The sequence below is a fragment of the Euwallacea similis genome, chromosome 8 (assembly GCF_039881205.1).
Source record: "Euwallacea similis isolate ESF13 chromosome 8, ESF131.1, whole genome shotgun sequence".
Lineage (NCBI taxonomy): Eukaryota > Metazoa > Arthropoda > Insecta > Coleoptera > Curculionidae > Euwallacea > Euwallacea similis.
This window is the reverse complement of record NC_089616.1, coordinates 4,920,787-4,937,433: the sequence shown is the minus strand read 5'-3', so window position 1 is coordinate 4,937,433 and position 16,647 is coordinate 4,920,787. Positions and strand designations below refer to the sequence as shown.

At 38.9% G+C, this 16,647-nt stretch overlaps 2 protein-coding genes across 2 annotated transcripts in view; one reads left to right on the top strand and one right to left on the bottom strand.

The window, feature by feature from the left end:
• Positions 1 to 16,647, bottom strand: part of cpo (couch potato) — a 46,336-nt gene that overhangs the window by 14,242 nt on the left and 15,447 nt on the right. The window lies entirely within an intron of this gene.
• LOC136410405 (uncharacterized) lies at positions 1,161 to 1,704 on the top strand. Its single transcript, XM_066392551.1, has 3 exons — positions 1,161 to 1,292; positions 1,352 to 1,524; positions 1,575 to 1,704. The coding sequence occupies exons 1-3, from the start codon at positions 1,287 to 1,289 to the stop codon at positions 1,678 to 1,680; spliced, it is 285 nt and encodes a 94-aa protein (XP_066248648.1). The 5' UTR covers positions 1,161 to 1,286; the 3' UTR covers positions 1,681 to 1,704.

Here is a 16,647-nt window from a genome sequence, read left to right as displayed (position 1 = left end):
TGGACGGTGGAGCTAATTATGGACTTTGAGTCAAAATTGGTTTTCCATTTAACGGAAATTGAGATTTATCAGCTTTATTGTTCATGAAATCTCGTTTTTAGCATATTACCTAGAGTTTTTAAATAAACCTGAGGCAAATAAACGTGAACAAATGGGTGGAAATTTGTTTTGTGGGTTTTGAATTTGTGAGATTTTGACCCACTGTGTTTTACAGGGATGTCCCATGTAATAAAGAGAGACGGTATACGCATAGTAGATTTTGCACAAATTTTTTTAATTAATTTTAAATTATTATAGAAGCAGTTTTTGAGGTCCTTTTAAACGCGAACATTAGCGAACCCTAATTAAATCATCATTTTTTAATCACACCTGAAATAACGCTATTTCTCCGCTCTCTTCCCTTTTTCAGACCAATTTTTAATCTCCCAAACAGTCTGACAAAACAACTGATTTAATCCCGGTAAAAAGACTATTTTTTCTCTGAAATTTCACTTGGGCTCCTTTGTTTCGCGTTTATCTCATCCTAAATTGGTTTCATATCACAGAATGTCACGGCATTTCATTCTGACATAGAAAATAAGATAAATTCTTCTGCCAACAAACGTGCAATCGCCTCAAAAAAGTTCCTATACTTAAATGAAAAATGGATTTCGCGAAACCAGAGAAATGCAGATTGCAGGGAAAATTGATTTTTTTTGAGAAAATAGACACGTTATTCTCAGCCGATGGTTTCGAGGGCTCGTGCATGGAATAGTAAGTAAATATTTACCCTAAAAGTGCGCCCATATATCTCCATCCAGGCCCGAAGAATTATTGCAATAAATGCCATCGCCTGAGAGCCATTTCTCACTTCCTGTGTATGTACCTTTTGAGATACGGTTTGGGAATTTTTTGACTGGAGGAATTTATGGACTTTTGCGGCCCCTTCGGGGAGGTTTAATAGAAGATATAGTGTCAGCTTCAATTATTTATTAACAGAGAAGAAATAAACAAAAAAATGAATGTATTGATACATAGGAAAACAACAATCTGATCATGATCGCCTTAACATGCTTTTTTTTAATGCCGTGCCCAACCTTTAATTTTAAGGCCGCATCCTGTTGTATGGCGGGTTTCCGCGAGATTTTTTCTTGCCAAAACAGGTAATAGTGTTGATAAATTTACCGGGTTGTACTTGAAAGGAGAACTACTAATCCGTTCACGTTTCGGCAATATATAAACCATATGATCGTGCACTTGGAACTACATACAGTTTTTCGTCAAACGAAAAAGGTATTACTCACATCATGAAAGTAAGTACGACTCTCTGCAGGTTTTTTTAGTCTTAAGCAATTTTTATTTTATTTTTTAGGCCGTTGTCGCCCTTCTCGTCGCCCTTGCAGCCTACACCTCCGCCAGTGGCGTAGTGCTCCCCCAAGCTTACAGCTATGGCGGTTTAGCCCTCGCTAGGCCCTTGGCCTACTCAGCTCTCCCTCTGACCTACTCTGCGCCCGCTGTGATCGCCGCCCCTGCTATCAGATCAGGGTAGGTACCCCCTTTTTTTTTAATTTCAATGCCATAAAGGTTCTTCTTAGATATGTAGCCGCCAACCCTGGAGCTATTCACACCGCACCCCTCCCTGAAGGGCCTCTGGCTTTCAGCCACCATCTCAACCTTTCACCCCCTGCAGGGACTCTTTAAAGTAGAGAGAGGATTCGGGAGAAAAATGCTGTGAAAAGGAACACTACAGTTACTCATAAAATTGAGCATACATTTGTTCAAATAACATTCTTTCTTAAATAATCTGAGAAAAAAAATTAAAAAATCTGAGATCCAATACATTGAAGAGTTTTTATTTTCTACAGTGATTTATATGATTTTCAAAATGATAATAGATTTCTAAATAATGCCATGACAACAAAAAAAGGAAAATTATTTCGTTAAATTGTGATACAAAATTGAGCGTATGTGCACTTTAAATTAATAACGTGCCATGTTTAAAAAAAACATGTTTAAGGTTCAATTTTAATACTTTGTGGAGTTTCCCTCAGCATTTATCATGGTTTGAAGTCGTCGTCGCATTGATTGGATTAATTTAAGCGTGTAGTCGGGTGATATTTCCTCCATCCTCCATTCCTCCATGCAACAAAATTTACGTTCTTTAATTCATCGTTATTTTCGAGTTTACTTTTTGTACTTTAATTTTTAATTTCCGCCACAGATTTTCGATAGAGTCTATGTCAGGACTGCACGGAGGAGTTTTTAGCGACTTCGGCACATTATATTATATAAAAGCCATTCCCAAATTGTCACCGCCGTATGCTTCGGGTCCTTGTCTTGCTGAAAATAATAAATCTTTGACATTTTCATTTTTTCAGCTGAAATTTTCCTTTATCACTTGCTGACGTATACCCTCACATCACAGATTGTCAAGTTTAATTTAATTCAGTATTCAGTTGAGTATTTGAAGTTCCCTGTAAAATTTTTTTTTATTCTATCCAAAAAAGTGAATTTTGATTTCGTCAGAAAAAAATAACTCAGTTCCAAAAATTCAATGTTTTTTAATGTATTTTGGAGCAAAGTTTATTTTCTTGATTAGATTTACTTTAGAAATGTATGCTTTTTATGAGCTATTCGCCCATTATAACCATTATTTCTAAGTACTTTACAAACTGTTTCTATGGATATTGATCGTCCAATCTTTAATCTCACTTCCACAGTCAACTTGGGAACCCTCTGTTTGGAATCTAGTTTAATTTCGCGTACAATAAAACGTTCATCATTTACGCTAAGTATCCTTTTTCTTCCTCGCCCGGTTTTATTCTTAAGCGCTCCTTAATACCGATAATTATTTATGGCTTTTTGCATTGTGAAATGTGTTCTGCCAACAATTAAACCGATTTCTCGCATAGTCTTTCCTGAAGAAAAAAATTTAACTAATATTTTCCTTTCGGATTCACTAAATTCACATAGCTTAGTTTTCGTTATGAAAATTCTCACAACCGTGTTGAAACTGAACTTGTCAATGCAATACTAATGAAACAAAACCTTTATCAAAAACATTCCGATGAGTTTTTTGTCATTCTTTTTTGTTGTTATTTGGTTTTGTACTGTCAATTTTGCATAAGAATGTTATATCATTTTAATATTAAAGAGCCATACAACTCTAATATGCTATTGTTATTTATTTTCTTTTTTTTGGAACAATGATGTGAATAAAATAATTGCTTTAAACTATTTGTTTAAATATTATTTATTATGAGTCAAGAAGTGATGAAACAATCGATTTTTAACAATATACGCTCAATTTTTGTGAGTAACTGAATGTAAGTGTAATAGTTATTTGTTTTTTATTTACTCTCAAAACCCCTTATACAGGTATCACCGGTTCAAGTCGGAACATAGGAATTGTACAGGTGGGAGAGAGACCACATAAGTTTTAATATGCCTCTGACAAAGACCAACAACGAAGTGGGCGGAGCCAGTTCGGCCGGCGTTTCCAATTCAATGTTTAGATTAGTATCGATTTCCCTGCCTTCGTAGCGATGGGAATTTTTAAAAATATCAGAGCAAAAGCAGCAACGTAAGTAAATTAAAAAAAAATTAATCCATCGCAAGAACTTACATTAGTGAAAATTCTAAAACAGCGAGAAATCTGGTAACACCGGACTGACTCTACCCACTTCAATAGCTAGCCCTGCTTTTCATTGGTCTTTTTATCAGAGGCATATTAAAGTTTATGCGATCCTTCCACTTGCACAATTGCTATATTCCGACTTGAGCTAGTGATACCTGCATACGTCTTAACACTTGAGGAAATGGGAAAAATGGGGTGCTTGGTGCTTATTTTGCAACATGGGCATGCGACTTTAGCGGAGGTGTGTTGTTTCTGTTAAGCGACGTTGTTAAAGGAAGCAAAATTTCTTCCTTCCATCTGAAGGAAACTTGATGAAAGGCGGACTTGTTATTGAACCAAGAGAATGGTAACTTTGTGCTTAAAGATCATTTTATGAAATCATCGTTCGATTTTGATACGAGGGCGTTTAGTAGAGCGACGTTGCCGGATAAAGCAAAATATCTTTCTTCGGGTTGAAGCGCATTGAAAGCTTGAACTTGCTACTGAATCGAGGAACTGACAACGTGGCGATTAGCGCTTGTTTTACAGGTTGGCTATCAGAATTTGCCAAAAGAAATACCCGTTTCAGCCAAGCACCTTTGCCGAATGCGAAATCAAATTTTTCCTGCACACAAAATGCCTTTATTTACGCAATTCGACAATATCACACAACAAGTTTGGACCTGCAGTTGGACAGGTATCAACTGCTTCTCTCTCCATTTTCAACATCCGTTGAATCTCCCATTGAAAAACACACCCTTGCCGAACTTTCGAAACAAATTAAACTTTCCAGAAATTGGGCAGGAGTTTGGAAATGTAAATTTAAATTATAATTACGTTGAGAAAGTTAAACACAAACTTGTTCGGTTCTTCTGGCGCTCTAAATTAAAAATTTAGGTGATATATTGAATGGTGCAGTTGGAGAAAATTACGAGTAAAAAGTCCTTTTATACTCTCGATTCGGGAAAGTACCAGAGTCCCTGAACAGAGCCCTATTTGTAGGGCTTGTTTGGACTTTATTTCCCCGGGCGCGAAATTCTGTAGTGGTCTCTTTATGGAAACCTACGTGGGTCTCTTTTGACCCGAAAACCGCGAATTGTGGGGAAACGAGCCGCAAACCTTTTAATGAAAACTACTAATTAGAGATGCCCTCTTTGGAGCTCATTATCCCCGAAACTCCAAGTTTGTAAGTGGAAGCAGTACTTTCTGCCCAATCCGCCAACGGTGTGGACCTAGACCTTTGTCAATGTCAATGCCAAACAAGTGCTACGCGCGCAGTTGCCATATTACGTTTAATAAATAATCGCAGCACTTTCGGGAATATTCCGATTACTAAAGGCTCGATTTCAAGTAATGTCTGACTTGCGGTTTATTTCGCTCAGTTTGAGTAATTAATAAGGGAACATCTCGAGGCTCTGGGGAATGAATAGAGGTTCGTTATCTTAAAGGCGGTTAACTCTTGAAATTTCTCGAAATCGATCCGATTAGCGATACCCCATGAAACAGTCCGCAACATCCTTTCAAACCAAAAAAATCTATATTATGTATGTGTGTGTGACGAAGCCAGAAGTATGGGCAATATGATCCTTGTAGCAATTCTAGACTGATCCCCGCAGGATTTACTTCAAATCACTTTATACGTGTAGGAAGATTCGTGTCAGGATATTGATCCTAATTCCCCACCCTCACTATTCGAGGGATAAATCGAGTTTTACAAACGCTTAGAATTAGAATGTAGCAATTAAAAGTTTCTTTATTCATCGATAAACAACATTAAGTGGATAACGCACATTGGACGATTATTTATGGTTCGATACGTGAAAGGTTCTTAATGGAGTTTATATGGAAAAGGCGGTAAAAGTGGAAGCTGCCATACTTTGAAGGCTCGTAAATCATCAGCCTCCCGTGCGATACATAAGAATCCAGAAATATTGACAAAACAGAGGAATTGTATACTGGGAAAGCTGCATTAACCCTGGATAATTGTCTGTGGAAAAGCCAGTTTTGAAGTGAATACAGAAAAGCTGAACTGTCACCTAAAAGCTCAGGGGGCTTTACGGTTTTAAATTCCGGTAAATCGTTTTCTTCAAGCTCTACGTTTTGCACATTTCTCTGTATACGAATTACCTGAGCATACAGGATGACGCAAAAACATAACCTCATGTGAGCCGAGACGTCAAACCCCTTTTGCTGGCCTCATCCTGTATGCGACCACCGGCGTTTTTTCATCAGAGCTGATGAATTTTGTTGCTAAATAATTCCGATCACAATGGCAAGAAAAACGTTTTAACGGAAATTAAGATCAAATTTGAAGTACAACCCTGCAAAACGACAAACTTCAACCCGAAACCTGCGAACACGTAAAAGCGTTTTGGAAAATAATCGACACGGACCTAATATAGAATTCAGCTGCCATTCCAGAGCTACAGAAAAGCCACTGAAGTTCACATTTTCACTGTCCGGAATATGCATAATAAAGTGGCTGTTAATAGCGTTTCCGCGTCTGACGCCACTCCGAATATCCCTAATTCCCGTGTGAACCTGAAAGCTTTTCAATTATGTAACCATTTAAAATCTACTCTGGGCATACACTGTGACGTCATTTGATTGTACGATCATCTGTTCAGTGACAGATGACAGGATGACAGTGGTTGTATAAAATCGACGAAGTTCAGAATCAAAAATGGGATTTTATTATCAAGAAATTCCGTGGTTATTGTTCAGAATTACGGTTCTCCGCGTTAATGCAAAACAACCGGAAAACTGATAGGGATCTTCTGTTTCTGACATATTAAAGCCGGGAATGGGAACACCGAGGGATCGAGAGATCAAATCCTATTGTTATTTCCATATAAGCCGGGCGTTGAGGCCATTTATTACCCTCTCCGTCGCTCTGCAAATCAATCGATTTCGCAAATTTATCGTTTAATTTGGAAAAAATGATGGAAGGCAATGATTAAATTGTTACATGACAAATTTGCGTCGAGATTCACATCGTTGATTCTGCATGCAGGGTAACGTATATTATGCAGATTGAAAAGTCATATGTCGTAAATTAGGAAAATTTGACAGGTGATAGATACATCAAGATGAAGTTTTTTTTTCATGCAAGATTACTTATGATATGTAGATTTTTCATGTGTCACAATTAAATACAGCCATTTGAGGTTTGACAGATGCATCAAAAGAAAGTTTTTGTTTTTTTTTTTGTTCATCATTGAAATTGATGTCATACTTTGGATACAAAAATTTTGGAACCATTTTTCAGACTCATGTGACAGTTTTGATATTTTTTCTTTTTATCCTGACATCATCCTGTATGCGACGAATTATCAAAATACTTAATATTAATACTCGTACTTGATAAGAAAGTTTTCTCTCGTTTCTCTATCTTAAACGAGGACCATAGAAACAGCCTCGTCAATCCACAAACTGCATGTTCGTCACGAACTAGGGATGTACACCGTTAAAACTTTCAAGAAATTGAACTTTCCGCTGGAACGGATTACTGGATCGGATCCAATTTTAAAACATCCCCTTTCTGTCCATTGATCCTGCAAGTTTGCGGGGAACAACTTTATACTGCCGCGGTTGTTTTCTGAAAGTAACGGCATTATTTAGATAAAAATCCAAGGGATGCATACCCGGTGACGTCACTTGTTTCAACAATGAACGAAATTAATTCATAATTTTGCAATCTCAACACAGAAATGCAGACATAGACAGGCCATTACTGAGGGATATAGAGGCGCAGCAGTATCCTTTGGGAGGAGCTATTCCATCAGCCGGGAGACAATCGGAATACGAAATTCGAACTGTGCTCTGGATAGGCTTTTGGTTTATTTATACTCTGCCCTGTCAATTTCCTATCCAGCACAATTTCCCCTCAATATAACATGAAGCAGGATTCTTTAATATTCCAGCGGCTTTGTTTCTGCTTTGGACGATAAAAGTTTTTATTTATTGTATGCGCAATGGCCGACCAATTCGTTACCCTTTAAGGTACATTAGCATTCACGACGTGTTGGAGAGCCGTATATCATCGACGTGTATGACCGAAGCTATTGATTGCGGCACTAATGATATGCACAACAAAGCGTGCCAGGCTGTTATTATTTCCAAGGCCTTTCGAGTCATTGTTACACTTTTTCTCATCATATTAACCACAGCGATTTATTCGTTTGAACATACGGATATTTTACTGGATGACGCACATTATTATTAGTTTATTTACGTTGATTAGGTAGTTTGCGCGCATACCGAATGACGTCATCGTTCAGCTTTACTTGTGAAGCTATCAATCGATAGTGATCAACCTTGGACAATTGTTACATTCTTCTTGCGTAGTTCCGTAAACTCGCCACACCCCTGATCAACATAACCATGTATTGCGATAGAACTGTTATGTTGCAAATCACGTCATTGTGTATGCACATCCTTATTTATATCCCATATTTTGTTTGGACATCTACATTCATTATCGAGCGAAACACAGGGACGTACTCGTTACTTAATACTTAAATTCCGAAAATCAATCACGAAAACAATCATCCTGCAAACAAAAGGCCGGATTCGCATTAGCTTAAAAGCTTTCAATTTCCTAAAGTGAATTAACTTTCGGTTTTGTTTAATTTCTTCGCAAAACAATTATCACTTTTTGGGTTGATCATCGTCCGAAACAGGCGCACAAATAAAATAAATTTCATCCCCGACAGGGTAAACATCAAATGCAAGAGGGTTGTGCAGAGACATTTCTGTTTTAGGGAAAAGGCGGAGGCGCTCCCTCGAGATTCCATAAATGCCGATCCAACATAGAGAAGTTCGGCAGATATAGAATGGTGGAAACTTTATAGATCGGGAAAATTGCGGCTTTGGAGGTTCTCCCAAGGTCTGGTACGAGTTCGAGTGATCGATACTCACGTGATAATGGGTTCAGCGGCTTACCTGAAACAAAGCAAAGTTTACTTTTAATTTTGTAGCCACGTGATAACGGGGGAAAGCAGGTATTGGGAAAATTCAGGGTAAAGCAACATTTAATAAACGCGATCGATTATGGATATCATAGCGCAAACAGATAACAAGAGATTGCAATTTACAGGTTTTCCAATCGCTTTCTATTAAACGGAATTGAGTTTGATTATTTGGGAATTTGATAAATGATTTATTCGGGCAATATTAAAAGACTGATTTTAGCTACATAGAAGCCCCAAGTTAAATTAGAGCAAATAGGTTAAGGTGCGCACGGGATAATGCGGTTGCCGTTGCTCTGGGACGGTTCATCAGCCGAGGATGAGCGACATCGCTCAGTATGCTCATTTAGATTTAACATAGAGAAACTTGTTGGTTTTTCTTTTGGCGTGAAACGCAGAATAAAGCCGTAAAATGTAGCCAAAATGCGGGTCATTATCCACCCCAAACAGTGTTTTCCACTAAGGCCTTATTAGCTATTTACTTCCCTTTCTAATTCCTCTCGCGAGGACGGCTGGACGAGCAATAAACAACGAGGATGTAATTTGCGGAAAAGGCACGAAATGGGACAACATAAACATGTCTTTCTGGGGGCCGTTGGGGACCCTCCTTCCTGAATGTCACTTTAATAATAACTTTTTGCACTCGCGTCCGGGCAAAAAGGCATTTTTCGCATTTCTCGAACCAAACGGTGGACATAATTCCTGCTAAACGTAAAATCATTTGTATAAAGGGGAGCGGAAAATAACATCGCTTATTTTGAATCAATGAAGTAATCATCCTCGATATCAAAGACCCTTTGCTATCTAGCGCACGAATTTGGAATGCGTGATCGATGAAAATCAATCGGTTTTTGAGCCAATTATCTAGAGAAATAATTTGGGTTATCATTAAAATGTTATATTTTTTATTGCATAGAGTTGTAACGGTCGAATTAAATGGAAATCCGACGGAGTAATGTCTGGCGAGTGTGGTGGCCCAGTGCGGTATTGCAGAATAGAACGCTTTCCGTTGACGATTGCTTGATATGTTTCGATTAAATATTGATTTATTTCACCTAGTTGATCACAGTAAAGTTCTGCATTCACAGCTCGTCCAGGTTCTGGCACTTCAAAATGAACAATTCCGCGAGTGGTCTATAAACCACACGAAAGCATCCTTTTAGGATGTAAACCTGGTCTGTACTTCATGGCAGTTCGTTCGGAGAGAACCACTGCCTTTTGCATTTTGGATTACCATACAGGATCCACTTTTCGCCCCCAGTACTCAAGCTATAAAAAAACGCTGCTATATTGTACCGTTCAAGCAATATGGTGCATGTAATAGATCGCTTAGCGTTGTTTTCTTCGGACAGATAATTTGGCGCCCACGTCTATTTGGTCACTTCCATCATTAATTGTCATGGTCTAAAGTTATTTATCTTCCTGGCGGATACGAGTCGGAAGGATGAAAAATACCAGATCTACTACTCAAAAAACATCCAACACCGGTTATGTACATACCTCTTCTAGTATTTGGCCTGCCATTTAGGAGTAAACAAGTGACGTTAACCTTAAAACGTTTTTGACACCACTTTGACATACACAATCAGCTGATAAGTGATAAACAACTATTGATATGCGCAGAAGCGGCATTTCTCTCGGGTCCCATTTATAATTTGGTCGGATAAAGTGAATGGGAATCGACGTCAATCGCGTCATCAATCAATCCCCTTGACAATTTCGCCCGAAAAATGGAAAATATCCGAAACTTTCCAGAGGAAGTAAGAACCGTGAGTGTTAGACTAACCGATTTATCAATATAAGCCCGCAATCACTTTGACGTTAAAAATCGGTCCCATTGTCTAATGATTTATGACTATGTTTTCAAAAGTTGAGTGCTAAATTGACTATTTGCTATTACCCCATTGGACTTTCCCAGGGAACTTAATAATGCATTTACCGGCCTGGTTTGTATTTAGCGGTCTCCAAGCGACGGGCGCAAATACCGAAGAAAACTTAAATATTCTTAAACGAAAACTCATAAAAAACTTACAATTGCGTGTCGAACAACGAACGAAAAAACATATTAATAATTCGTGGTTTGGAATTTTATAGTGGTCTTTCCAACGACCCGCATTACTGTAATCGCCCCGGGACTCGGTTCGTTTTATTAAACACTGTGAGAAATTACCATACTGTTCGAGGAAACTGCCTAATAATTCGAGCGATTAACAGTTACTTCAATTTAATTACGAGACATAAAAGTCATTGGGATGGACTCATGAAAGGACGATGAGAAACTTTTGTCTTGGGACCGCGGACAGTAACACAAAATATCTCATATTTCGTTGGTCTCAGTGGCAATTACTTTAATATGTACAGCGATGAAGGTCCAGAGTTTTAGAATAATTCAAATTACTTTGCGAGCCTGCTGGGTGACGTCACGTGAAACTTCACGATTCTTTCTTTTAAGGCACTCGACGTCAAAATACCTGCGTCATCGCGCAGCCACAAACGACTTAATTGCATGGAACGAAGAAATTATACGCATGCCTGGTAGCGTAATGAAAGTAGCACCGCCCGTTTTCCGATTCCAACCACGTCATCTTGTATGAGAAAATTTCTTCAAAAGCAAAAAATAGCTCAGCCTTGGTTTTTCTCTTATGTTTTTAAGATATCGGCAACAGATTCACCCGGCAGCTACGTCATCCTGTATGCACTGAAAATAACTGAGCACACAATATAAGAGATACTTTTAGTTTTCTATGTTATAACTCCGGTTTATGGTCTCCACTAGAACTGTAGGTCGCAGTCGTAAAATTTTTATTAAAAATTCCCTCTTGCTTAGAACAATATCAGCCGCCCTCTGTGTTTTGTTTAGGCACTATGCCAGCGGAACATAAAGAAATACATAAAACCTATATATTATACCTTCGTCCGGTTTTACACCTTCCGAAATTTCAAAATTGCACTGGGTCGTAAACCCAAATTTACGACATTACACTGTAGCAGTCATATCCACTCCCAATATGACGTCAAATGGTGCCCCAATGTTCTCAGCGAACAAGAGAGAGGAAGCCCACCTCTCTTCTTTGTCTTGATCAACTTTTGGTGACTTGCCTGCGTCACTCAGCATGCACTCTCTCATTGATTTGTATCGAGAACTTTCTAGGCTTCATTTCACCAAAAGTTGCGTGTTTTCATGTGGTCCCGAGGGGGAAAAAGGAGCGTCGCGGGAGCGCCACGAAGGTGCGCCGCGACGTCATCATAGATATAGCCGCTGCAATCAAACCGAATTATGTTGTGTCGTTATCTGTAGTAAATATGCATAATCGAAAGAGGTAACCAGCGCGATGTTGGACCGCATTTAGGGGAGGAAAGTATCCAGAAATATCTGGAATTGAATTTAAAACGAAAACAGGGGGCACGTGTCACGGGGGCGGAACGGGGTGTAAAAGGTTCGGGGTTAAAAACAGCCACAACGAACACCGGAATAAGTAATCAGGCAAACCGATGCCGACACGTTGCTATAAATTTAACTAAGCGGATTTCGAATTGCCATGAGGCAAAACTGTTTGAAAACTGTTAAAAATCTATGATTGTTTTTCTCTCGCTCTTATTTCTTTTTACGAGTCCTCATGAAGGGACCACACAAAGGTAAAACGCGGTTTCAATATTTAATTAACTTCAACTCCGCGAGGGCCCATCTAATGCTTTAGACAATGTTTATCAAATATTTACGAATCCGCCATTAGTGGAAACAAAGTAGGTCAACGTAGCGATAGCAAATGGAGTATATACAACCAGCAATTACATTTAATCGCCCAAATGTATTATTCATATTCCAGCTTACCATAATGACATTGTAACGGACCACAGACTTCTGTTCGTTAAAAGCGAGATTGCGGCTTTGTCTTTGTATTTATATCGACTAGAAACTTCCTACATTTGCTCCCCCGAAATCCCTTCAGCATTGTCAACAATCGGTGATTTACAGCAGGCAGTAAATGCTATTTTGCATAGTTAAAAGCTGATTTCAACCGCTCCACTCTCTGTAACTAGACTGTTGGTATTTGGTTGGTTTGCTTAATTGTTTATCGCCGGGAGACGGCTTGCACATAGATAATTAGGCTGTAAACACTGTGCACAAAATTCTGACGAAATGGGGTTGGATGGACCAAAGCCTCGACGAAATGGCGAAGGCGAAGCGACGGGCCAGAACGGAAATTTTACGCGATAAATCACACTGTTTTAGCGACAATAGAATTTCTTTAATAATGGCGAAGGAGCTTCTTGACGAAACGATGAATGCTCAAAATATTCAACAAGGTATGCAATAGTCGTTAGTCATTGCCCATTAGTCATGGTCACAGATGGAAAATTGCCATTGAAAACTAGATAGATTGGTGGAGGTTTCGAGAGCGTTAACGGAATAAAATTTATGGTTTCTATTAAGAAAAATGGAATATGTGATAATATCGTGGATGCCGAAGGCCACGATGCTTTTGAGCGAAAATTTCTGAGGATATGCCTTGTCAAGAACTTGCTCCCTTTTGGACAATTATCTCTTGCCATTCTTGGGGTCCCCATGCTCCGGCAGAAAATATGCTGCCCTGTCTATAAAGGAACGAAAGCAGAGAATTTTCAAATAAACAAGCCAAAAGCGTGGGCATACAGGGCGTCGTCACAGCCCCCTCAATTGGGAAAAACGGAACCTCAAATGGCACGCAGGAAAAATTGCGATATCCAGCAAACTGCTTATTCGATCTTTATGAAATGTTGTGCAGTTTGATAAGGAGTTGTTGTTGGGCTGATTTTGTGTAAGAGGCAGGACACGCGGACGAGAGGTTTTACATATTTTCGACGAAACCATTCAAAAAATAATCTGGCAGGAATTAGCTCTTCGTATAGTGAGTTTCGAGATGTCGATTTATCCGTCGATCCAATAAAACGTCTAGGAATTTCCCGGCGAATCCGACAACAAATTTTAAGTTGGCCAAGTGGAAGTAAATAAATTCTCTCTAAACGGATGAAGAATTTATTAGATCCCTTCCAGGACACTGGAACAAGTCAATAAAACGTCAAACGAATGGAGAGGAACGAAAAAAATTGGATTTCGCTAAATTATTTATAAAGCTCCCGCCGGAGCGTCTAGAATAGACAGTGAATATCAAATAAACGCCAGGAAAGTGTCTTTCCAAGGAAGTTTCATAGGAATGACTAATGCATACAGGGTGTTTCATAACAGCATGCCAAACGTTCAGGTGGAGACCCTATGGGTGATTTCAAGAAAAAAAGTTCACGTCAACGTGAGTCCGTTTGCGCTTGAATAAAGTGAAGGAAATTGCAGGTAGCTGCGTTTTACTCTTTTCCATGAAAACGGTTAATGGCATGAAAAATATTCAAAAGACCGTTATTCACAGAAATATGGAGTATTCGGAAAATTATTTTTACTTAAAAAAAAACAGTGGCAATTTATACTATGAGATCGTTTAAATTTCATATCTGGTTACCTGTGGAATTTTATACAAGAAAGACAGAAAATAAGAAGTAAGTCGTAGCTTGATCATGTGTCGCAAAATGACGTTAAAATTAATTTTTGACAAATGAGAGCCGAACGAGGTTATGTTGCTTTATTTACTTTCACCGACATGCGTTCTTTTCTTCAACAAACTTTACGGCTGTCTAGGTATGAATTTTAAACGACCTCTCTGTATTTTTCGTCTAAAACGTTCACAGTCGCACCAACGGGGACCCCACTAGTAAAATTAAAAACATTGTTTACTCCTTAAAAAACATGTCCGCACATCTATTTAACGCTCCCCAATGTTCGGAAAAATATTTAATGCCGGAACGGGCTCCTCAGCAAAAAACTTAAAATATTTTTCATCGCCCTGTATTTCCGACAGGGAGCGAAAACGGGCCCAGATTCGTTTGACCTTTTTCATCCCACGAATGTTTGACTTACTATTATGAAACACCCCGTATAATTCCAGATTTGCGGCTTTAATGTACTTAATATTCCCGCCTCGGCCATATTCTAATTTTAGTTCGGACACGCAACATGTGAGAGCAAAAAAGGGAAAACATTTCAAAGTCATATCACGCAATATTACATGCCTGGCAATTCATTTTCGCAATGCGTTCTAGTATAATTTATAATAAATCAAAATATTATTTGCTTGGGCGATAACGCCTTTAAATAGCTCTTTGGGGGGTCACTCGCTCACAAAATACAATATTGACTTTCGGAAAAAATTGAAACTGTTAACACGAAATCAGCCCATTTAAATCTTTTTAATTCTGTCTTTAAGGGCCCATCTTAATGGCAATTCCTTCGAAATTCTCGGAAGAATTTCGCCCAAAAAAAAAACAGTGAAAAAGTCTTATTGTCGGGCAATGCGATCGGCTTTTTATAACCGCAGGGTGAATAAATTACGCCGACTTAATGAAGACGGATGGCTGTGTAAAGAATGGGAATTATGCGATGTAGTAGCTGAATGCAAGTCTGTCGTCTCAGCGGAATATTATCTTTTGCGTTCAAGACTGAAAATTTAACGAATATTAACGAGAACCATTAGCCCTAACTGCTAGTTTTTATTTGCCATCCATTAGTTTCGCTACCCCGAGGAGACGCGTTTCAAATAGAGAGAGTTTCCGCCAAGACCGGGAACTCGAAGGAAGTTTGGCAACGCTGAAAGAGGTGTCATAATCTGACACTGAGACAAAGCGGTACATGAGAAAATTGTCGTTCGTAGCGCCATCGCCAGATGTCATCACCTGAGACCGCCCAGGTGATGCCATCTAGCTGGACACGGGCATATAGGCCTTCTTTGCTCTGTACAACTGAAAAGGTGCCCCAATTTTGGGGGAAAATGAAAAGCGGTATTTAGCACTTGAGGGCGAACAAACAATGCTGATTGGCTGAAAGTTTAAATTAACTGTGTTTTTTGTGCCGCTCCCCGTTTCGTTTGCATTGCGAGGTCCAACAAGATTTATTGTTCGCCAAATATAGTTTTCGGCCTTTTGTGACTTTTTGTTTAGGGACTTTAATTAATTTTTACCTCCTCAGGGGGGTTTCCCCCACAACGCAGTTCCCTGCCATTAACACAAATAGTTCCAGCAGTCACTTAACTCCACGAGGTTTCGCGCCCTTTGGGTGCATGTTCTTATTAAATATTTAACGTCAACCTTCTGGATGCATGAATTATGCCAAATAATATTTAAATGAGGGCAAATTTGCATTACGTGCATCGCTTTAGGCATTAGGAGCTTTACGTGTACAAAGCTTCACCACCGAGCTTAAAACAATATCTTTTTCTTAAATCGAATCTTAATGTCATTTTTGCCTGTTTCTGGAAACTTGCACTATATTCCTGGCAGTCTTTTTGTTCCTCGAAAAGGATTCGGGCCCGTTTTAATTAAATGAAAACACGCGGATTTTAATTCCATTTTTATATGGATTAAATTAAGGCTTTTTAATTAGAGCCCGCTCCACTACCGTTATTAGTACACTTTGTGTAAACTGACCTATATTCTTTTACGCCCAGGGAGATTTAACGTTCGGATATGCACGTATTTAGGTGTGCGATCGTTTAAAATTTAATAATACGTACAACGCTCGGATACGCTCTATCAGCTAACTTTAATCAGCTCGCAATTAAACTATGCGCTGCAGCTACGAAGTTAAATTAATTGGTGTCTTATTGCGTGAGTTACAGGCAGGCCCGGATGTCGTCGATTACCTGATTAATTGCGGGATCATCACCTCTAAAGAGCAATTTTGAAGCGAAAATCTGTGTTTTCTTGACGGAATGGCGGAGGAGTTTTGCGGTAAAAATTCCTACGTTTCGTTAAAGAAAATGTGTGGGCCTCATTAACAGAGATTGATGTCTTCATTCACCCTAACATTTACTCCTACAATTAGCTCACATTAGTTCAGATTATTTCACGTTAGTTCAGGTTACGCCGCGCGGTTAGTTCGGGCCACGCACGCCACTGCTTGAAATTACTAATTATTCTTCCTGACAAGCAACAAAGTCGGTTCGACTGGTGGATATTTATTTAAAGCGTTAACCTTGAGATAATTAGAATTTGTTCCCC